Source organism: Vipera ursinii, assembly GCF_947247035.1.
Source record: "Vipera ursinii genome assembly, chromosome: 1".
NCBI classification, from domain to species: Eukaryota; Metazoa; Chordata; class Lepidosauria; order Squamata; family Viperidae; genus Vipera; species Vipera ursinii.
Window position 1 is genome coordinate 97,094,391 of NC_139512.1, and position 25,145 is coordinate 97,119,535.

The 25,145-nt window shown below is 37.6% G+C and overlaps 1 protein-coding gene across 4 annotated transcripts in view; it reads right to left on the minus strand.

The window, feature by feature from the left end:
• LOC310636211 (F-actin-monooxygenase MICAL2-like) overlaps nt 1-25,145 on the minus strand; it is an 87,400-nt gene that overhangs the window by 26,738 nt on the left and 35,517 nt on the right. For all 4 annotated transcript variants that reach the window (XR_014491637.1, XR_014491638.1, XR_014491639.1 and 1 more), the window contains exons 3-12: nt 12,952-13,159; nt 11,657-11,773; nt 10,223-10,324; nt 9,426-9,581; nt 8,403-8,503; nt 6,768-7,025; nt 6,250-6,365; nt 5,407-5,533; nt 4,584-4,674; nt 4,328-4,475 (exon numbers count right to left, since the gene is read on the minus strand). Coding sequence is in view for 1 of the 4 variants with exons in the window: in XM_083355825.1 (XP_083211951.1) it covers nt 4,328-4,475; nt 4,584-4,674; nt 5,407-5,533; nt 6,250-6,365; nt 6,768-7,025; nt 8,403-8,503; nt 9,426-9,581; nt 10,223-10,324; nt 11,657-11,773; nt 12,952-13,159 (1,424 nt within the window). In the remaining 3 variants the exon portion in view is untranslated. The remainder of the gene's footprint in view (nt 1-4,327; nt 4,476-4,583; nt 4,675-5,406; nt 5,534-6,249; nt 6,366-6,767; nt 7,026-8,402; nt 8,504-9,425; nt 9,582-10,222; nt 10,325-11,656; nt 11,774-12,951; nt 13,160-25,145) is intronic.

The window sequence follows — 25,145 nt, forward strand, 5'->3', positions numbered from 1 at the left end:
TGTAAATGTTCAAAATCAATTGTCTCCAATCTTGCATCTTATAGATGTATTGAACTGTTATTTCAATACTTCCTAGAAGCTGCAACTAGAAATCGTGGGAAGTTAAGTACATAGATATGGAAGACATTAGGTATTAAGAAGAAACTTAGTATCTGTTGGCATAATAATGTCCTTATTCTAGAGAATGATGTTTGCTAAATAAGTATGAAGTAGTTGCTAAAAGTTCTAGTATGAGCCAATTTGGTGTGGTGGTTAAAGTTCTGACCTAGAAACCAGGAGACTGAGTTCTAGGTCTCTCTTAGGCATGAAAAACTGGCTGAATGACTTTGGTCCAGACACTCAGCCCAACCCACTTCACAGAACTATTTCTGTAGAGAAAACTACAGGTGGGAGCATTAGGTATGTTAACTGCCTTGAGTTGACCAAAATATATTAAAGGCAGGATAAAAATATAATCATCATCATCTCCAGAATTCTTGGGGAACTGGCATATGGATAAAACATAAAATGTATTCCCCAAATAATTGCCATAATATCAAAGGCAGGGCTAGATGAATCAAAAATTGGAATTAAGACTGCTGGAATAAATATCAACAATCTAAGATCTAACAGATTCCTGACAAACCTAGCAGACAACTTTCTCTCCCAAAAAGTAGAGAAGGGAACTAGGGGATTAGCCATATTGGATTTAATTCTCACTAACAGAGATGAAATGATAGAAAGTGTCAAAGCCACAGGAACCTTGGGGGGAAGTGATCATGCAATATTGGAATTCAACATTATGGAAGCACAAGCAATAGAATACAGCCAAACTAGAATCTTGGACTTTAAAAGAGCTAATTTCAATAAACTTAGAGAGATCTTGGGAAGAATTCCATGTATGAGAATCCTAAAGGGGAAAACAACTCAAGAAGCTTGGGAAATTTTGAAAAGTGAGATAATAAAGGCCCAGTCTAGCACAATACCAACAAAGAAGAAAAATAACAGCTTTCAAAAGAAACCAGCATGGCTGCATAAAGAACTCACTGATAAACTGAAAGATAAAAAGGACAAGTATAAGAATTGGAAAGAGGGGCACATAACTAAGTCAGAATATCAGCAAACAGCCCGTGCCTGCAAAGGTGAAGTGAGGGAAGCTAAGGCTCAAAATGAACTAAGGCTTGCGACCAAAGTCAAAAATAACAAAAAAAGCTTCTTTCAACATATAAGAAACAAGAAAAAAGTTAAGGAAATGATTGGTCCATTAGTGGGGGAAAGTGGCAAGAAGGTGACAAGCAACAGGGAGAAAGCAGAACTATTTAACTCGTTTTTTGCATCTGACTTTACACAAAGGGAAAAAATAGTCCAACCTATCAAAACCAGTGCCATAAAAAACAGAATAGAAACACAAGCTAAGATAGGCAAGAAAATGGTAAGCGAGCACCTGTCCAGCCTGTTCTGAACCAGCCCTCTTCCGGCCTTGTAGTAAGGCAAACCCCTATTCTAACAGAAGAGACTGGAGAGCGTCCAAGGCTGAAAAGCGTCTGCCAAGATTTATTAGTCAATTAACAGAACAAGAAACAAAAACACAGGAACTTGAATCCTCAAGCGGAAGGGTTGCTTTCAGCAACCAGCCCCTCCCCAAACACTCCTTTTATTTAGAGTTCAGGGCGTGGTCTCCCTGTGCCTCCTCCCGAGGAGTCCCACAGCCTTTCTTTGTTTGTTCCTGCTCGACTGCCTCCTGCGTCGGGCGTCCTTGAACAGGGCCAGCTGTGGGTCATCATCCTCCGCACTATCGGGCTCACGCAGCTGAGAAGAGGTCCCCGGCTGAGGGCTCTGCAAAGCCTCCAAGCCATCATCAGCCGGTTCGTCTTCCACACCCTCCTCCTCCCCCTCATCTGAGTCATCCGATACATCGGAGCCGGCTGTCGGACCCACAGGCTGGCCCTGAGTCACAACACAGCCTAGACGAGTTCAAATCACCAGGACCAGATGGATTACACCCCAAGGTTCTCAAGGAACTGGCAGACGTGATCTCAGAACCACTGAACTATATTTTTCAAAGATCCTGGAGCACTGGGGAACTACCAGAGGACTGGAAGAGAGCTGATGTAGTTCCCATCTTCAAAAAAGGGAAAAAAATAGATCCAGGAAACTACAGACCTATCAGCCTGACCTCAATACCTGGGAAGATTCTGGAAAAGATAATCAAACAACAAATCAGCGAACACCTTGATGTGAACAAAGTTATCACTAAAAGCCAACATGGGTTTGTCAAAAACAGATCATGCCAGACAAATCTTATTACATTCTTTGACCAAGTGACAAAACTAGTGGACCAGAGGAATGCTGTAGATATAATTTACTTGGACTTCAGTAAGGCATTTGATAAAGTAGATCACAACCTACTACTTGATAAGATAGAAAAATGTGGGTTAGATAGCATCACCACCAGATGGATTTGTAGCTGGCTGACAGGCCGTACTCAGCGTGTGGTCCTCAATGGAACTGCATCTACATGGAAGGAAGTGTGTAGTGGGGTGCCCCAGGGCTCTGTTCTGGGCCCAGTGCTCTTCAACTTCTTCCATCAATGATTTGGATGAGGGGATAGATGGGGAACTCATCAAATTTGCAGACGACACCAAGCTGGCAGGAATAGCCAATACTCCAGAAGATAGGCTTAAGATACAGGAGGATCTGGACAGACTCGAACACTGGGCACTATCTAACAAAATGAAATTCAATTGTGAAAAAAGTAAGGTTCTACATTTAGGCAGGAAAAATCAAATGCACAGGTATAGTATAGGTGGTACCTTGCTCAATAGTAGTAACTGTGAGAGAGATCTCGGAGTCCTAGTGGACAATCACTTACATATGAGCCAGCAGTGTGCTGCAGCTGCCAAAAAAGCCAAACACAGTGCTAGGCTGCATTAACAGAGGGATAGAATCAAGATCACGTGAAGTACTAATACCACTTTACAATGCCTTGGTAAGGCCACACCTGGAATACTGCATCCAGTTTTGGTCACCACTATGTAAAAAAGATGTCGAGACTCTAGAAAGAGTACAGAGAAGAGCAACAAAGATGATTGGGGGACTGGAGGCTAAAACATATAGGGAACGGTTGCTGGAATTGGGTATGTGTAGTTTAATGAAGAGAAGGGTGAGGGATGACATGATAGCAGTGTTCCAATATCTCAGAAGCTGCCACAAAGAAGAGGGAGTCAAGCTATTCTCCAAAGCACCTGAAAGCAGGACAAGAAGCAACGGATGGAAACTAGTCAAGGAGAGAAGCAACCTAGAACTAAGGAGAAACTTCCTGACAGTTAGAACAATTAACCAGTGGAACAACCTGCCTCCAGAAGTGGTGAATGCTCCAACACTGGAAGTTTTTAAGAAGAGACTGGCCAGCCATTTGTCTGAAATGGTATAGGGTTTCCTGCCTGAGCAGGGGGTTGGACTAGATGACCTCCAAGGTCCCTTCCAACTTATTATTATTATTAAGAGAAATACTTTGGCCACCTAATGAGAAGGAAGGACTCACTGGAGAAGAGCCTAATGCTGGGAAGGATCGAGGGCAATAGAAGAAGGGGACGACAGAGAATGAGGTGGCTGGATGGAGTCACTGAAGCAGTAGGCGTGAGCCTAAATGGACTCCAGAAGATGGTAGAGGACAGGAAGACTTGGAGGAACGTGGTGGACATGACTTCGTGGTGGACATGACTTCGCAGCTAACAACAACAATATCCTTCCACAGATGCATTAAGATAGACACAAAGACACACACGCACACACACACACTATTGGCATTTCAGAGAGCCCTGGTTCTTTGCCTAGTTTTTGATAAGGACAATTGATGCCCCTTTCTTCCTTTTGGTTGCCTTCAAGGTTTGTTTTCTTTGCTATCATTGCTCTTTTGTCTTGGGCTATTTTTGTATTTTTTCCCCCAGACTGTTATAACAATACAAATCGCAGGCCTCAATTCTGAATAACCTCTCCCCACATTTGCATGTGAATATTACTCAGCACAGAGTATTTAAAAGAAAAGACTGTAAAATAACAAATGCTAAGAATTCAGGAAGAAATACAAGCATAAAAGACATCAACTTCTGCTAACACAAGCAAAAGCAGTACGGTTGAAACTCAAGGAGCTCTTTGAATCTGCAAACCTGAATGCAGCCAAAGGCACTAAGGGGCAGAATCTGAACAAAAGGATGCAGAGAATGGCAAAATAGATGTTAAAAAGAGAAACAATCTTTCTTTACTGTTTTGATTGGCCTTATTCTAGTCTCTATTTTAAAAGGAACTTGGCAATTAGCAAGCATTACATACATATATAAAAACTTACATGAGGTCAGGTTTGAAGTGATGCATAATTGCACATAAGGCAAGGCCACTTTTCCACGAACTAGTGAGATCTGTGACATTCACGTTCTTGTATCCTTCGGTCTGTTTCTGACACCAGGTTAATAGTTTGTTGGGCCTTATGTCATATTCTGAAAGAATAATTTTCTTTTTTTTAAAAAAAATGGTACAATCTTTACAACTTTCAAACTCTTCCCGTATATGGTATAAAAAAGAATACTAATGAAATCTTCTCATACCATGTTTTGAAAGGCCAATTGATCTTCTAATGGTATTTGCTCTTTCTAATAGGCATGGCTGCAGTTCACTTGTAATATATAAATGTTTCACCTAAGGGAAGATAATCATCAGTTGAATTCAGAAACGTCACTGCTCAAATCTAATTTATCATTCAATTTTCTAAACTGACAATGGATATGCAATGTCCACCTAACCTCAGTTTATATGTTAATTATTATATTTATATGCTATCATCCTATTCCAAGATTCCAAGCATTTACCAATATTAGAACTCAATAAAACACCATTGTGGTAACTTGCAAATAAGCATCCAGGGGAAATAAATCTATCAAAGACACGCATGAAAAACAGGCAGGTCTGCATTTTCTTCATAATCATCTGAGTTTGTTTTCAAATTTTACAGGTCAACGATGCAACCACTATGCTCATGGCAGTCAAAGTTGAACAGAAATGTTCTAAAAAAATATCCAACCTTCCTAGTAAGGTAAAAGGTAAAGGTTCCCCCGCACATGCATGCTAGTCGTTTCCGACTCTAGGGGCCAGTGTTCATCTCCGTTTCAAAGCCGAAGAGCCAGCGCTTGTCCAAGGACGTGTCCGTGGTCATGTGGCCGGCATGACTAGATGCCAAAGGCGCACGGAACGCTGTTACCTTCCCACTGTAGTGGTCCCTATTTTTCTACTTGCATTTTTATGTGCTTTTGAACTGCTAGGTTGGCAGAAGCTGGGACGAGTAACAGGCGCTCACTCTGTTATGCGGCACTCGGGATTCGACCCGCCAAACTGCTGAATATAAAGAGTTTTGTGGTTTATATCTTGGCTTACCTGATGAGGCCGAACACAACTTGAGTTCAAATTTGGATATCGTGTGGCAGGGTCAATAGTGTATTGGTCAAAATTCTTAGTGATATTTTCAGGTGTTGTCTGAGGTAAGAGTCTATAAATACTTTCCCTGAAAGATAGCAATAGAAATATGCTTGTTTGTTTCTAAGAGACATGCAGTTTTCGTCCCTACCTGATGTGCACCCACCTCTAATCGGACAATGAATTTAGATTTGCCATAGTGTGAAAAATGCTGATGATGAGAATTCAGACAGAAAACAGGTCTTCCTAAAACAGAAAAATAGCTACGAAGAAGTAAGATTGCATCATCCTAAATCATCTGGCTTTAATTTTCCTTTCGCACAAGAAACAACTCCTCCTTTAGCCACAAAACAGCAGTAGGTATAGATTTCACAGCCATTATTAGTCAGTCAGGTTTCCGTTTCCAGCCTGTGCTGTCTTTTGCTTTCCACAAACATGCTTTCTCAGCCCTTATATGACCTATTTCCAAATACAGACACTTGACTTCATCATTACCGTACATAACATCCTTAAAAACTTTCTCAACAACTCTCCTCTCCTCCTTGTAATTGGGCAAAGATTGCAGTGAAGCAAAGGAGAAACAAATTGATAACAAAATAAAAACTATAAGATAATAGAAGCATTGTCAAATATGGTAGAACTAGGTCGCCTAGATGCTACTGAAATACACTGTAGCAATCAAGTGCCCAAGGTCAATAGTAAGGAATGCTTGATATCTAGATGGCCACGGATTCTTCATCCCTCTGTGAAAAATGGAATTTACTCACTTCTCTAGTATATAAAGGCAAACACATATAGAATTACCTTTCTGCTAGGATATCAAGAGGGGGCTTTCCTTGTGCCCAGCTTTTCACCATCCATGCTGTGTCAAATGCAGCTAGGAATCCTCTTGCACAACCAGTACCCATTGGCCAGAATGGCTGTGAAACATATTTTTGTTTTAGGTAACATCTAATATAATTCACATTGGGGAAAAATTCAAACTCTTTATTAAAGTCAATGACCAGATCTAGATCCCATCCAGTCACAATATTACGGGGAGAAAGCAGAGAATATAGGAAGGTAAGCAATTTACACAAAAGGTGAGAAAGTGGAGGAAAAACAAACAATAGTTAAGAGCTGGAATGTCAAACAATAGTAATAATAATTTAAAAAAACTCTTGGTACGGATTGTGAATGCTCCTGAAGTTCCTACCATTTAAGTCAGAGAATAGTATTATAGCATTCATAATTGCAATATTTACTAGATATTCACAAAATTATTGTTACAAAGCAAATCACTTTTAAAAGCTATCTTGGAACAAATGCGCATTTCATCCTACCTCTACTAAACTGTCTCCAACAAGAGCTACCAACAGTTGATGCCGATGCCTCTCACGTACTAATGCAGCATTTTCCGAGGCATACATAGAAGTAAAATCAAACATGGCCGCATCTGGTTGCCCATAGTGATTAATTGCAAAATCTAAGGCAGGCAATTGATAATCGGTCGCAAAGTCAGCAGCTTCTCTTGCATATGACAATAGATTGTTTTGGTCTACATTTTCCATGCACAGTAGCATTTCAGTATCAATGAAATCCTAAATGAAACCACAGATGTCTATTGTTAGAATTCTTGATCAGTCCAATGGATGCAAGATAAAACAAATAATTATATAGTATAACAATACAGGGTGAAGTTATATACACACTATATTCTAGCAATTTAATTTGCTCTAGAGTAGACCTGCGGTCTCCCACCTATCTGGCTTTGTGGACTGGAGGAGGGGAGAGAGAGGGGATGGTTCTGCACAAGGGGCGGCCAAGTGCACACACACATGTGCCGCTCAATTTGCAGCTCATACAATCCCCTCCTCAAGCTTTACCCATCCACGCATTCACCCACTGCTTGCACAACCCAGTTCAGAACAGGCCACAGCCTGGTACTGGGCCACCGCCCAGGGGTTGGGGATCCCTGCTCTAGACTATTGATTGCATCTAAATCAAATATATATGTACCTAACTAAAAAGATGATTTTTTAAAAAAAACACCTGAGATTACTTTTGAAAAATTATGAATTCAGACAGTACGTGGAACATAAAATAAAAGGATTGGAAGAGACCATGCACCTCTCTTTAATGATCTTCCACCTGTTACTGCCTGCCCTGAGCTCAGGTATTTTGGAGAATAGGTTGATCCCCTCTTCTCTGTGACAGCCCCAGAATATTGGAAGATACCTATCATGTCGCCCCTAAACCTTCTCTTCAATGGGCTAGAGATATGTAGTTCCCTTAACCATTCATCATATGGTTAGGCTCCAGACAACTTATCATCTTTATTGTTCTTCTCTGCATTCTTTTTAGGGCCTTTTTTGTATTGTGGAAACCAGAACTGGACATAATATTCCAAGTGTGGCTTCACTAGTTCAGTATAAAGTGGTACTATCACTTCTCATGATCTTGATGCTCTCCCTCGGTTGATGCAGTCTAGGACTGTCTTGGCTTTTTGGGCAGCTGCAGCACACTGCTGGCTCCTATTTAAGTAACTACTGTCTATTCTATACCTATGCATTTGTTTATTTTTTTTTAATCCAGGACATGCCCTGGTTTATTAGTGCTACAATGAGTCCTCTACCTGCATATCCTCTCTCCATCTCCCTTGAACACTCAAGTTTCACTGAAGTGTTCTTGAACACTTAAATGCAATTTCCTGTTATATTTCAATTTGAAAATTCAGTTCAGCTTTTGTCAAGTTGTAGTTCTTCAGATGTGTTGGGACTGCAACCCCTAGAATTTCCCTCCAGTATTTTAGGAATACAATGCTCATTTGGCTGGGAATTCTGGAACTAATCTGTCCCAAATAATCTGGACAGTAGTGATTAAAAAAAGGAGAGAATCTAAGTTTCAAATTTCTTTCAGGCTCAGAGATCAGAATGTGTACTATTATACAGAGAAAAAAATATACACTGGATACCTACATTGATGATGACGCCCTTCTCCAAAAGGCTCTGTTTCTTTGCAGTCATCACAAAGTAATGTGTGCTATCTTTATAGTAAACAATATTTTCTAGGTCAATTCCTACAGAATAATAATACACGTTTTTGGATGAAAACTCATACACTAAAACAGTATACATTTCTTAATTTTTTTCTACTTTAATAGTCAACAAATTTGGAAAAAAAATATTTTCTACCTCCTAAATTTTGAATTTAAGTTCATTCATACTGTAACATTCTCAACTATACATTTAATTAAATTCTAACATGACGATGACAGTAAAAACAACAGGATCGTATAATACACATGTTCATACATAGTCTAAAATCCTATCCTAGTTAAAAATATCACATTAAATTTGTCAACAAACAGCATGTTTCAGGGAATCAGATTTCTCCTTGTATGTATGCAAAGTGTTTTTTCGAACAGAATATAATAGGAAAAAATAAAGACTGAGAACATTCCATTGTAAAAAGACATAAAACATTTTTCTAGTTTTATTGCAACGAGTAGCACCTTGAAAATAACTATGATTTATTTCATACCTAATGCTTTGATTAGAAATCCATAATCTATGGCCCTGATATGCAGCTTACATAGGCCTACAGAAAATGTTGCCAAATCGTAGTATTTATTGTAAGAAAAAGGGAATGATATTAAATTCCTAACTAGACAGCATCCATACTCAATTCCAATTTAAATTAATTAAATTAAATTAATTAAATTAAATCAGTTTGTTCTTAATCCTCCATATTCCTACATCCAAAGGAAAGGGGTGACCCACAACCTAGAAAAAAATGCACATTACTGCACAAATGTAATGTGGGTAAACTGCTTTTGATTTAGAATGACGACTGGATCTGTATATTATAGATTTTTCTGTAAATCAATGAACAACAAAATCTTAAAGAAAATGAATTAAACTTTCTTCGCCAATTTAATACATCTACACCAATTTGTTTTCCAGCTTGCTGGATTCTGCCACATTTAAAAGAATACCCACCTGTTTCTTCTTTCAAATCTTGGAAGAATTTTTGATTGAAAATGAAAGCAACACCACTAATCTCCTCCACTTTGGCTTCTGCAGTGGTATTTTTGTTTATAAAATTGGCAGTAATGGCGATAGCTAGCTTTCCACGAAATTCCTTCCTTTTAAAACCTTACAAGGAAAAGCAACAAGAGCAATGCATATCAGTTGATTAATACTTTTTTCCATGAGAAATTTTGGCATTTACCCAAGAACTCAGGCGGTAGTTCCAAAGAATTAAATGTGCATCTAATTAAGTCCCAATAAGAATTTGCATAAAGATGTTCAGTCATATGGCATAGCATGGGCTATTTAACTAATGTGTCACTGACAAAAGCCAACTTAAAGTTGTGATACTTATTAGTATTAAATCATTAATATTATTAAATTAAGTTTAAAATATTTAACCTTTTTTGCAGCAAATACAATAGGTTCTTTCTTTCCTTCCATTTTGTTATTCTCTGTCAAATCCACAAAGATTATCTTTTAAGTCAGATTACTGCTTCCTAAAGTAATTTTTCATTAAATATAAGCAATATTGTGTACATTCATTTTCAACCCCTGGAGAATGCTGCATTAGTTTGCAGTTTAAAAGTGCATGTCTCTTTCCTTTGCTAATAATATAGCCATCTATATTTTTAAAAGATAAAAGTGTAATAATTTTTAAAAGTCTGATCTACTTTATTGTTCATCGTAAAGAAAGAAATGAGCAGGCTCTTTATTTCCATTTTAGATATCTGTTCAATTGAATTTTGATACTATACATAACATACCTTCCAAACTATTTCTTCGGCCATCAGCTCCAATTATGACATCAAATTCAAATTCTGATAAGGGATGATCCATTGGGAGAAATTCAGCTCTCCAACCTATTTCTGAAATCAAGAGATTAACCAGCAAACATATGTCAATAACATGTACAATGCAAATCGTGTTAAGAAAAGTTTGGAAAAACTTCCCTACTTTCTTCTAGTTAACTTTTTAAAGATTCAATTTATTAAAAATACACATTATAGAAAATACAGATGAAGTGTGTTTTATGGGAGAAATGCTATCTTTATAATTTGTGGAAAAAGTATATATTTATTGCAAATTCTCTTACAGTTAAAACAATCTAAAAAATTGGGATTAACCACAACTTAATCAGTTGCTGTGACCAAACTCTCTTTAAAATAAGGATGCTTGAGAATTTAATTAGCTTCTGTGCTCAATCTCATCCTTAATTTCCTTGGGGAAAAATTTCAGATAATCCTTCAGTTTGAGAGAAGGCATGTGGTACAACATCTGCTCTAAAATTTGAACATTAGTCAAAATAAATAAAATACACAAAAATATGAATTTATTCAGGTCACTTATTGAGATGCACCTAACATGGAAAATTAATTTTGTTTCAAACCAAAACAAACACATACTGTTTCAGAAGTTCTGCTGAACATGGATGGACAGTAGTTCCAACAACAAAAATCCAGAAGGATTTCATCGTTTGGGGATATGGTTGAGACAAACTTTGGAAAAGTACTAAGGCTTCTTCTATTTCTCATAGCTGAAGCCAAAACTTTCTTCTCTTTCTCCCTTTATGCTGCTTTTGAAGCCAAGGATATCAGCATTAGCAGCTAAAGGGGAAAGGGGAAAAAAAACCTTGGAAAGATGGGGACAGATAAGCTTAGTTCAACCTAGAACTAAGGAGAAATTTTCTGACAGTTAAAACAATCAGTGCCTTCAGAAGTTATTGGTGCTCCAACACTGGAGATTTTAAAGAAGAGATTGGACAACTATTTATCTGAAATGGTATAGGGTTTCCTGCCTGAGCAGGGGGTTGGACTAAAAGACCTCTAAGGTCCCTTCCAACTCTGTTATTCTTTTCTGTTCTGTTTGTGTATTCTATGCTTGAAGTCAGTGTGAGAGCTATCCAACCAGTTCTTTCATTCACTTGACTTTTCTAGCACCTTTCTTTACTTAGCAGTCATGTAACAGCAATAACTTTGGCTTTCTTCACAAACATTTCTTCCCAGAACACATATTTCCATCTGTGCCTGGACAAGCTACAAAGTTTCATCACAGATACAAATAAAAAATACGTATTATAGTCTGGAGACAGACAAGCCACATAGAACACTTTGCACACTTCTACTCAGATGTAATCTGTTGCATCAAAAATAGCATCCTATTTTCTGTGTAATACCGCCTTTCAAAGAAACACAACTTACTTTGATTTTCTTGATCTTCAGGAGGTTCTAAAACTTTCACAAATTCTAAATTCACATGGATTTCAACTCCCAGCAGCAGTGCAATCTTGAAGAGGAGAAGCTGAAGTTGTCTAATGCCTGTGAAAGAGAAATGTCATGTGTGATGTTTTTGATTATGCATTATTTACCATGTATTTTCATTTTGGAAGATCAGATAACGAAGAAGTTTCTTTACAGTATTTGTAATGTCAAGAAAGGATCTATGGCTATTTATTGGAATCCCATTTCTGTGTTTTATAATGAATAATTCATATTGTAAATGGTGGCTGTATTTCAACTCTGACATATACATCAAGTCCTACTGAAAAATACAATTTAGGTTATCCAGCATCAGTAAGTGCCCAGGTGACGAGTTTAGTAGTTTGACAAAAGGCACTGTGGTTTAAAGCAATATTATGCTCATGCTCTCATGTTTTGTAAAGTACTTCTTCTGAATTATTTTAAAGCAATATTATGCTCATGCTCTCATGTTTTCTAGAGTACTTCTTCTGAATTATTTTAAAACAATATTATGCTCATGCTCTTATGTTTTCTAGAGTACTTCTTCTGAATTATTTTAAAGCAATATTATGCTCATGCTCTTATGTTTTCTAGAGTACTTCTTCTGAATATTTTTGAAGCATACTTACCCCATTAGGTACCATTTTATAAACTAAATCATTAAGTCTTACAATACAATAAGTATATAATAGGAAGCATATGAAATATCTTTCCAATTATCAGCACAGCTCAAATGAAAGCTTAGGAGAAAAAGGATTTTCAAGCATAAACAATCTCTAGATGAGATGGGTGGCACATAACTTTAATAAATAAATAAATGAACAAATTTTAAAACAAAATCTTGGCAATTATACATAAACACTAAATGTAAAGATAATTTCTGTCAATTGATATTGATGAAAATTTAAAGGAATACTTTGACATTCAGGTAAAACACACTTGAAAGTATTGATAAGAGGTACAAACTCTGAAAGAGTTACAATGTTCTAGGTATTAAAGCATTTATTTAATCTTCTTCCAAAAATACCTGGCAAAGACCTTTTCTGCAGTGGTTCTTGGCTTCAGCATTTGAATGCATTATAATAAATGTTATACCATATCAGGAAGAGCCCTCAACTATTCAATACCCACCCCCCACCCCCATATCCGCATCTTGGTATTACGTTGCAGCTAATATTTCTAAACAAAAATATTCACCATGGGTAAAATGGACCTCCATTTTCCTTTTCAGAAACAATGATGTAATTATGACTTACTAATGTGATCAATAGATCCGGCACAAAACTTCCCACAAAATTTTTTAGCTCCCAGACTTCGAAGATCATGAATCGTAAATGGCCAGAGATGAAGTACATTGTTTCTTGAAAAAGTGTCTCGCTTTTCTACGACAACAACTTTGGCTCCAAGAAAGGCAAGTTCTATGGCAGTTCGCAAGCCACAAGGACCACCTCCAACAATCAAACACTGGAAAAACAAATAAGAGGAAAATTGATTATATTCGGGCCTACAGGGAAATTAAAATTTGCACTGCCCCACTTTGCCAGCAAATAATGAAAAACACATCAAAAACCTTGAGAGAAGCCCACCCTCATCCCTTAAATTGGGAAATGTCAAGACAAAAATCAGTTAATAGTATGATATAGGATTAAAAATATTAGACTCAGCAACCTGGTTCAAAGCCACCCTTGGCCATAGACGCTTCCAGAGTGATTATGGGCCGATCACTTTCACCCCAATGTACTTCACAAAAATGTTTGTGTGCAAACTTGCAAAGACAAAATTTTATGCCTGCTGCCTCAAATTTCTTGAGTCTAACAAAATAATAACTTCACACAAACTATACTCCCTTAAAAAAAAAACGTTTAACTCAGAGATGGATCATTTATGGTTGACTTTCCACCAATGGCCCAATTAGATGTTCTTAGTTGTTCTCCTTTATTAAAATAGTTGCATATATCCTTAATCCAGGCACTAATTTCTTCCTGAAAAATCCTCTTTCTAAAGCTATTTGCTCCAAAATTGCTATACTGTAGATAGTAAACATCGCTTTTGAGCACAGATATGTAAGTGGAAAATTACTCACAACTAAGCCCTTCCTCAGCTACTTTCCTTTCAAAGCAAGTAGTCAGGTCAAAAACAATGTTCTGACATGAATATAGTTTTAACCAAATTATATAGTTCTGGAAACTTGCTTAGAAGTATTAAAAAAACCTTAGAAGCAAACAAAAACATTCAAATACCTAAAATCAACATTTAAAAAATCATTGTTCTTTTGAGAACCAGTTAGTCCTTCAGTATAGATTTGACATATTTGTTTATATATCGTATATACATGCTCTCTCTCTCTCTCTCTCTCTCTCTCTCTCTCTCTCTCTCTCTCTCTCTCACACACACACACACACACACACACACACACACACACACAAACAGAATGTGCTGATAAACTGTTAAAACAGTTGTTATGATCACTGGCAGAAGAAACGGAGAATAAAACCCCAAGTATTAGTATAACATACTATGCTTATTTTCCTCTATGAAATCTAACACATTCTTTGCAGGTAACTATTTCTGCATAGGTAAATTTTGGTCTTCCCAGCTAGATTTAGCATATAAAGTTAAAACTGTGCTAAAGTATAACAGGCAGAAGGAATAATCTCGAGAAACAAGAGGAAGAGCCACAACCAAGACTAAGTTCAGATAAGAGAAATCTGAATCTGGAACAGGAATGTAATTTGAGAAAGTGTTTCAGACGACACACTTCACAAAGATAAAGGGAGGGAGGGGAGAAGTGATTCTGACCTCAAAAATTCTGTTACTGTAACTTTATAATAAAAGTAGTATTAGCATTCATAACTTTGATTTCCTAGTCTAGCTACCATGAAGGGCTGAGATAAAGCTACAAAGGTACTTTGTTGTGTCAGCTGCTACAATAAAACGTGGTTCAGTTGACCTAATTATATGGACCAGTATTATCTAGTCCAGATGTTGTCAAGACTGAGGAAACAGTTGGCAGAGGTTTATATGATTTGTCAGCACATTTTTATGTTAACATGAGAACTCTGAATTCTAATTAATATTGCTAAAGAGTTATATACAAAATTTAACAGTACTCAACACATGCACAACATAAATGGTTTAATCTATTCTGGCCTGCCAGGCAAAGATGTACATATGCATATGTGTTTGTGGATACATACAAACAATGCCAGTTGTAAAAAGTGACTCATTCAAACGTTTTCAAGGAATATTCTTTTATTATTTAAAACATAATTCTTTTGAGCAATGGTAAACACCACCTACTTTTCTCTGAGGCATGGATTATGCCACAATCTGAGAATACCATCTAACATATTTACATTTGCTATTAATTACTTACTTTGTAGTTTTGTTTATCAAGATTTCCTACTAAACTACCGGTACACTTGTTATTTGCCATTCATACTAAAATATTTGGAGGACAAAAACAATACACTTCTTAACTGCATTAAGCATAGTGGTGTTAGACTCTTGTATTTATCAAACTATGAATGAAATTGAACAATTATTTCTCAATTACACTGAAACCTGAAGATACATAAAGAAAAAAAACATTTAATATACAGTGCAGACATCTAACTTTGCACTACAGACTGATTCCAGACTTTTTCTCCATTTCCAAATCCAGTTAATCTAGTTAATCCATTTATGATGAAAGGGAGCAAATAAGACACAAAGTGCTATGCAAAGACTCAATAAGGAGAACAGTTAGAAAAACAGCCCCATCAGCGTCATTCTGGACTCATAGACTGACAGTTTATATTAGCTTGAGTTCTGGATTTATGCCTGGTTTATGAAATGCCTTCCGCTTAACTCATTCTTCTGTTTGTAAAACTGGAATCTAAAGGAGAGAATTATTTCAAAAGCTATCTTCTACATTTTATTTACTTTATTTATCTCCCAAGTAGAAAAATGTTGTACTTGAGAATTCTGCATCTTGGTTCCTAACTGCAAGAGTTCTAAGGTCTAGCAATTTTGAATCATAAACATAACCAATTGAAATAGGATAACAAAGCCACTGACATATTATTTACATTGTACAAAAGGGTTGTACAATATATCTTAAGATTTTCTGGATGTGCCCCATTTCTATCTTCTTAGAATTAAAGTCTGACTGGATTTTTAAAGGCCAAATAACTTTAAGGCTATTATCAGGTTACCTCTGATGTTTGATTTGCAGCAAAAAGTTCAGAGTGTGAAAGAAGAGTTCACAGACAGAATTTGCTGTAGATGATGATTAATAATAATAATAATAATAATAATAATAATAATAATAATAATAATAATAATAATAATGGTGAAAGGACCCTTGGAGGTCATCTAACCCAGCTTGGATCCCTCTTTTTTGTGGCAACCTCTTAAGTTTTATATAATTATAATATTATAATAATAATAATAATAATAATAATAATAATAATAAGAAGAAGAAGAAGAAGAAGAAGAAGAAGAAGAAGTAGTTGGAAGGGACCTTGGAGGTCATCTAGTCCAACCCCCTGCTCAGGTAGGAAACCCTATACCATTTCAGACAAACGGCTGGCCAGTCTCTTCTTAAAAACTTCCAGTATTGGAGCATTCATTGCTTCTGGAGGCAGGTTGTTCCACTGGTTAATTGTTCTAATTGTCAGGAAGTTTCTCCTTAGTTCTGGATTGCTTTTCTTCTTGATTAGTTTCCATGCGTTGCTTCTTGTCTTGCCTTCAGGCACTTTGGAGAATAGCTTGACTCCCTCTTCTTAGTGGCAGCCCCTGAAATACTGCAATGCTGCTATCAAGTCACCCCCTTGTCTTTCTCTTCATTAAACTAGACATACCCGATTCCAGCAACCATTCTTTATGTTTTAGCCTTCAGTCCCCTAATCATCTTTGTTGCTCTTCTCTGTACTCTTTCTAGAGTCTCAACATCTTTTTTACATTGTGGTGACCAAAACTGGATGCAGTATTCCAGGTGTGGCCTTACCAAGGCATTGTAAAATGGTATTAATACTTCATGTGATCTTGATTCTATCCCTCTGTTAATGCAGCCTAGCACTGTGTTGGCTTTTTTGGCAGCTGCAGCACACTGCTGCTCATAATTAAGTGATTGTCCATTATGACTCCAAGATCCCTCTCAGTTACTACTATTGAGCAAGCTACCACCTATACTATACCTGTGCATTTGGTTTTTCTTGCCTAAATGTAGAACTTTACTTTTTTCACCACTGAATTTCATTTTGTTAGATAGCACCCAGGGCTCAACTCTGTCCAGATTCTCCTGTATCTTAAGCCTGTCTTCTGGAGGGTTGGCTATTCCTGCCAGCTTGGTGTCATCTGCAAATTTGATGAGTTCCCCATCTATCCCCTTGTCCAAATCGTTGATGAAGATGTTGAAGAGCACTGGGCCCAGAACAGAGCCCTGGGGCACCCCACTACACACTTCCTTCCATGTAGATGCAGTTCCATTGAGGACCACACGCTGAGTACAGCCGGTCAGCCAGCACAAATCCATCTGGTGGTGATGCTAACCCACATTTTTCTACCTTATCTACCTTTCTAGAAAGATAAGAGTCTCAACATCATTTTTACATTGTGGTGACCAAAACTGGATGCAGTATTCCAAGTGTGGCATTGCCAAGGCATTGTAAAGTGGTATTAACACTTCTATCCCTCTGTTAATGCAGCCTAGCACTGTGTTGGCTTTTTTGGCAGCTGGAGCACTGATGGCTCATATTTAAGTGATTATCCATTAGGACTCCAAGATCCCTCTCACAGTTACTACAACTGAGCAAGGTACCACCTGTACTATACCTGTGCATTATACTATACCTGTGGGTTTGTTGTCACTGTGAGTTGTGGGGGGGGGCATGAAGGGAGGCTCAGCCAATCTCAATGTATACATGGTTGTACTTTGACAATAAAGGTTCATTCATTTATTCATTCATGCATTTGGGGGGTTTTGCCTAAATTTAGAACCTTACTTTTAGATACTTAAATGGATAATATTTCGACCTTGGTTAGCATTAAGGAACCACTTCCATCTCTCTTTCATCCAGAAGGTTTTTTTTGAACGATATTGTATGAAGAATTCAATATAGGGTGTCAGCTGATTATATTTTCTATAGACAAACTTCATCTCTGATAAAAAGAAAATCATTGCATATATATTTCTAGTGTATCTAAAGTCTAGTTTCCACTCCAGTTCAAAGTTTATTACAATGTCAGACATGTTCAGACTTCTACTCTAATCTTTTAGCCAGCATAATATACAATAGTTTTGCTGAAAAGAAAGCAAACCAAAGAGATTGTCCACATACAGGGATAACTGATAGCACCTTCCAATCTAAAATATCCTAGAAAAAGATGCAGCTGTTTTAAGGATTTGAAGAGAAGTGCTTCATTCATGCTCCCAGGCAAAAAGTTGTTTTGTAGGTCAGAATCCACCTCCAACACTCCAAAGTCAGGTATATGAAGCATAATTGCCTTATGTAGTATGCATAAGATAGGGGTTATTCCTCTGTCCTGGTCCTATTAGATCTCTCAGCAGCTTTTGATACCATTGACCATGGTATCTTGCTGCGATGTCTTGAGGGGTTAGGAGTGGGAGGCACTGTTTTACGGTGGTTCTCCTCCTACCTCTCGGGCCGTTCACAGACGGTGTTGGCAGGGGGGCAGAGGTCAACCCCTAGGCCCCTTAGTTGTGGGGTGCCTCAGGGGTTGGAACTCTCACCTCTCCTGTTCAACATCTATATGAGGCTGCTGGGTGAGATCATCCGTGGCTTTGGGGTGAGGTATCATCAATATGCTGATGATACCCAGCTTTTCATATCCACCCCGAACCAACCCAGTGATGCCCTTGATGTGATGTCTCGTTGCCTGGAAGCGGTACAGATTTGGATGGGGAAGAACAGGCTCCGGCTCAACCCGGCCAAGACTGAGTGGCTTTATGTACCGGCATCTCGTTTAGTCCAAGAGGTTCCATCTTTGGTTATAGGAGGAGAGATGTTACCTCCCGTTGATAGAGCACGCAATCTAGGCGTCCTCCTGGATTCACGACTCAGTTTTGAAGATCATATTGGAGTCGTGGCTAGGGGGTCATTTGCCCAGGTTCGCCTGGTACGCCAGTTGCGCCCCTTTCTGGACCAAGATGCCCTACGTACAGTCACCCACGCACTCGTTACCTCCCGTATAGATTACTGCAATGCTCTCTACATGGGGCTACCCTTGAAGACCACCTGGAGGCTTCAGCTGGTGCAGAGTGCGGCCGCGTGGGTAGTGATGGGAGCACACCGATAGTCCCATATTACACCCCTCCTGCGTGAGCTGCATTGGTTACTGGTTGTCCTCCGGGTGAGATTTAAGGTGCTGGTACTTACCTTTAAAGCCCTACATGGCTTAGGCCCGGGATACTTGCAGGACCATCTGCTGCAGGGAACGACTTCCCATCACCCAGTGCACTCACACAGAGAAGGTCTCCTCAGGGTACCGTCGGCTAGACAATGTCGGCCGGCGACCCCCAGGGGGAGGGCCTTCTCTGTGGGAGCGCCAGCCCTATGGAACCAGCTCCCCCCTGAGCTTCGGATGGCCCCAGATCTCCAGTCCTTTCACCGTGGCCTCAAAACACTCCTTTTCCACCAGGCTGACCTGGACTGACAGGGATTTTAATTATGTTTTTAATTTTTAACTTTAATTTTTAACTTATTTTAATTTTAATTTATTCTACAGGGGCCATTAATTTATTTTTCTTTTAACTTCTGTATTATTGTATGTTATTGTTGTTAGCCGCCCTGAGTCCTTCAGGAGATAGGGTGGCATATAAGTCCCAATAAATAAATAAATAAATAAATAAATAAATAAATAAATAAATAAATAATCTGGTATCATAGAGATTTGATGCCACATATTTACATCTAAGGAAACACTTTAAGTAAGCACCAATTTGTTCCAATTTATATAGCAGATGTTATCAGATAAATTTATCTCACTCCTGAGGATTGTTATAAAGCAATACTGTAGATGCAAATATCCTTAAGGAAAAAAGCTCCTTTGTTCATATTAGTGCACAGGCATGCAGGAATACCTCCAAGTTATTTTTGAGATAGGAACAAAGTCATCTCTGGGACACTGGACTGATTGTATTTGGTTTGGCAAGTGAATTAAGCAAAATTGTGTGCATTTCTTATTAAAAGCTGTTAAGAAAGCAGCACTCAGAATTCAGTACTCCTGAGTTTAATAGGAACTATACCTAGGATTATCACTATGCCCCACAATTTTTGTTTAATGTAGAATTTGGTCCTTTTTAAGACAAAGTTTTAAATCTAAAAAATAAAATCCTTGTCAAATATGTTTAAGTTAAGCCCTACCAGATATTCTATGCCACTTATCAGAGTGACGAACTAGTTTAAGAGTTTTATTAAGCATGGCTATAAATGTTGCTCACAGGGAATTAACATTTCCTTTAAGTAATTCTGAATGTCATTTTGTATTCATAAAAGGGCTGTTTTGCTTCCTGTTACATTAAAAAGTTAAACATTCTAATTTAACAAACTTGATCCATTATATATTTTAAATAAATGTTAATACAGCAAAATTAATATATCTTTTCTAAACTGTAGCTATTTTAACTATTGTTTGGCCAAATATTTTGTTTCTATGGCATTTCTGTAAAATAAATTCTGCTCCTAAGCAAAATCTACCCTTTCCCCTTCCCCTCCCTCATATATTGACCTATGCCTGGTTGATTTAAAATCAACAAAAGGCAACATCACTTGAGACTTCAGCAGAATTTAATACGTGAATCCTATTGCTACATACATAATCATGATTCTATTTCAATAAAGGCCTTCAAAGGTCAACATTAATTATGGTGAATGTCCTCACCATAGGTAAAGGTAAAGGTTCCCCCAGACATGCGTGCTAGTCGTTTCCGACTCTAGGGGCCGGTGCTCATCTCCGTTTCAAAGCCGAAGAGCCAGCGCTTGTCCGAGGACATCTCCGTGATCATGTGGCCGGCATGACTAGACGCCAAAGGCGCACGGAATGCTGTTACCTTCCCACCGTAGTGGTCCCTATTTTTCTACTTGCATTTTTACGTGCTTTCAAACTGCTAGGTTGGCAGAAGCTGGGACGAGTAACAGGCGCTCACTCTGTTACGCAGCACTCGGGATTCGACCCGCCAAACTGTCGACCTTCTGATCAACAAGCATTGCAAAAGTGATTGCTATAATTTATTTTCCCAGTCCTCTGCATTGTCAAATGAGTAGAGATGGGGGAGTAAAAATTCCTTGTCTTACAGCAGGGGTCTTCAAACGTGGCCCTTTTATGACTTGTAGACTTCAACTCCCAGAATTCTTCAGCCAGGCAGTTGAAGTCCCCAAGTCATAAAAGGGTCACGTTTGAAGACCCCTGTCTTAGAGACTTTCAGTTACAATCTATTTTCTGATGAGCATGACAGTTTGCTTGCTTGCTCGAACTTTGATCTGTCCTTAGGATAACACACCCATTCTATTGCTGGTTCACTGATATAGCTCTGTGACTTTACTCGGCCTTTGGTTCTTTGACCCAGCTTAAATTCTCTGACTTTTTTTTGTTGTTTGGTTCCTCTTTTATTCAATGCTATAGTTAACTCCCCCCCTCCCCCTGCCCATAATTAGTGACAACTTTTTATTCTTTGTGGTTTGGATTAAATCTGTTTTCTGTTCCTTTTGGGGTATTTTGATTTAGATGTAAGAATCTGCAAAAGTTTTATTTTCCTTTCACCTTTGTGACTGGCAATCTACTTCATTCTTCCTGAACTTGTCACAAGGTTGCCCTGAGCACCTGCAATAATCCTTCAGTAGAACTGATTTCTCTCACTAGAAGCCAAACATTTGACTTGAATAGATAAGATCCTTGCCTCAGAGATAAGAACTTTCATTAATATGAAAAGCAGCTTCCGGCAGTCTAAATTCTAGTTGCCTGCATGTTCCGAGGTTTGAATCTGAAGAATCATTTTCTTGCTCTTTTGTAATGTATTTTAAGGTTTCTCAACATGGCCAATTGGTTGTATCTGCACCTTGTTTACAAAACGGTTCTTTCTATTCCCAACCTCTTTGCTTTCCACCTTTCCACCCATTATAACACTCACAAATCTCATTTCATTAGATTTTTTGCTACTAACTGCATTTGGATTTTATCAGATATGCACATTAGTTATATTTTTAACATTTTATTTCATAACTTTTTCATTTATAACAGCCATACTGACTCCAGAGAAGCACATTGAAGGCCATGTGCTAGCAAAGGGAGAAGCAACTAAACCCAAAGCAGAACAGGCATCCCACTTATGCGCTTATCCCCATATGCACTTCTTAAATGCATATGCTTATATATGATTCATCTTCTTTCTCATTCTTTTTCACATTATTCTCCAAACTTCAGAGGAATACAACAGCTTGTCCTGCATTAAGACAACTTAGCTCCTGTCCATTTAACGTAGTACTATCTACATGTACCAGCTCTTTGGGTAATTAAGTGGATATGAATTTATAATTTTGAACTGGATGTGCCAAGTAATATTTGGAACCTTCTGTATTGAAAGATAATTAAGAAACCAATTATCAAGCAAACTGGGTGGGAAATCACCTTCCATTTCAAATGTTGCTGGTCATTGACTGAATAAATAACCTTTCATCTTCATTTTGGTTTATGTTCAATGAGAATAGAAGAGACTGTTGAAAAGATGCAGATTTCCAGTGAAGGAAATGGCTGCAGACATCATGGCTGGAAAGCAGGGATGTCTTTGAAGATTAGCCCGAGGCTTACTGTACTTGCAATGCTAATTTATCTTTTTTCTGAAGCATCAAACAGGTTCCTATACTATCTTGTCCTATGCTATTCATCTTTATTTCCCCTTTTCTATCCACATTTGAATAGCATTTAGGCCCCAGAAAAATCTCATCCTTCGTATTAATTAGAATCTTTATACTATTCTATTTTATACTTTTGAGGCTGTGTAGATCAATACTTTTCTGTTTCATATATGAATTACTAAACTGATTTTTAAAATTCACCCTCAACTTAATTCTGGGTTGTACTGCTGATTTAAATGTTACTAACTTAGAAGGAAGCATGTAATGCAGCCAATAAACTAGGTGTAACTTTTAAAATAGGAAAATTATATTCCTTGTTTTCTCCTGAAAACATACACATGCCATTTTTATTACTCTGACTCTTGCTAGTAGTGTAAGAACTGATCTCCTCTTATTGTTCATCACTGGGTTTTAATCATAGCTTTCTCATAGTCTGGAACAGCTTCCCCACAATGACTCATCAAGACCCACATCATTTACCTCATTGCCTTAAGTTTTCTATAACTTCACTATGACATTACCCACAAATATCTCATCTCTTACTATTTAACCATCTGGCCTGCCTTCATCATCTCCTAGGAATACTGTGCTTCCCATGCATGTCCTAGCATAGTGTCTATTAAAAAATTATCAATAGCTTTCTAAAATAAATAATTCCATTGATTCTGCAAAGCTCTCTTAAACTGTCAAAACTATAGCTAAATACCCCTTCCAATTGCACTATTGGAAGACTATAAGCTATATTCTTAAAAAGTATCTGTACCAAGTTCATTCTGTAGGCAACAATCAAGTGCTAGAAAAAGCAGTGCTTAGTGCTGACGGCATTAAACCAAAATTAAACTCTTCAAGCAAGTTATTCCTGAAGTCAGATATTGTCTATGTTTCCTTTCATCACCAGTGCTTGAACAATAATTACTTCCTATGATTTTCTTTTTAAAAAAACCATGAACATATGTAAACTAAATCATTTTGCAAATAATGTAAATGATAAAACTTTATCTTCCTTCAAGCATTTTTGTCCAAATGACTTAACAACTTTTCTATTTAATGCTGTTAAAATAAGGTGTTAAAATATTTTGAACAACTCTGCCCTAAAGGATTGGATTTAGTAAAGTCAGCAACTCTCAACAAGTCCAGTTTCTTCTAAGGTGACTATAAATTTGAATTTTGGAAACTCACCAAATACATCTATCGAACAATCTTAGTATTCTTCCATTTATTCTTCTCACAAAATCATTTGGTCATTTTAAAGGATCTTGAACTAAAAAATGCAGGCCAGATTATTTCCATGCTGTCTAAAAACTGATTCCTATCCCATTGTCTCCATTGTCCCATTTATCTTATCCACTCTGCTATCACTGCACACTGCTGCAATATCTCTAGTAGGCCATATAATTTCTTGTCTTCACAGCTAATTCTTGTGATAAAATTGCATGCTAATTCTCTACTTACAGTACTTTATTTTTATTGAGAGATTGTGCTTACTGTCATCTGGTAATAATTGCCGTTGTTTTTCAGGACAGTGTGTGCTTGCACAGTACAGAAATCATCTGCGGTTCTTGTGGTTTGAAATAAAACAGGTAATGCTAAATAAGCATAAATAATCAGAGGGAGTCCCAGAATTGGGTTTTTTTTTTAGATGATAGAAGCCCTTTGACTTTAAATGAGTTTTTTGGCTCTGGTTTTATTAGCTGAATCTAATAAATCGGGATTCGACCCGCCAAACTGCCGACCTTCTGATCGACAAGCTCAGCATCCTAACCCAGATAAAACAGATACTCATTTCAAACAACTCTGATAGATGCTTTTATTTTATTTTTTAAAAAAACTTTTTCACTGTTAGAAATGGTAAAAGTTGCTCTGAAAATATATGCAGAAATCAGAGTTTCAAAGGAGCTTCTGAGTACAATGCAAAGTACTACTGTATACGGTATGCATAGCTTATTTACTCAATTTCACATCAACCTTTTGCAATTCCTGCTTGATCCTATCAGGAACTAAATAAAGCTAGTAGCTCATGTTAGACATAAAAAATAATCAAGTTATCCAATTCCATTCCAAAACCTTGACCATAATTACAGCTCTATAGAATTTTAATGCAGAGTCCATTCAAAATTTGTTCTTTTTGCACTTCACAGAAATGGTTCGTCCTTTCTTGCAATGTCTTATACTAAATTCTCCACCAAAATAGTATCCAGGATGTGAAAGATGGAGTTAAATATGGAACTCATATTAGCAGAATTTATGACATGGTAGTTATTGGTGTAACATTTTCTTCTGATAAAATATCCCAGACTGCCTCTGACAGTCCCCCATGAACCCCCAATATTTGAGATTAAGACTATATAGGGAGCTATAGGGGAGAAGATATGGTACATCATTACTTTAGAGTTTCCTCCAAGCCCCATTTGCTTAGAAGCTCCTCAGTGCCAAAAGTCATTAAATTTGCATTAAAATTGGAGAAGAGAGGGGAAGAGTGGGTGCTGTTCAAGAAACATTTATTTGAAACACGACCTACAACAATAACTTTATTGCTCTCTGTACTAGATTTCTCAAAAGGAGGAAGGAGAATATATAAAAGAAGAGAAGGGGAA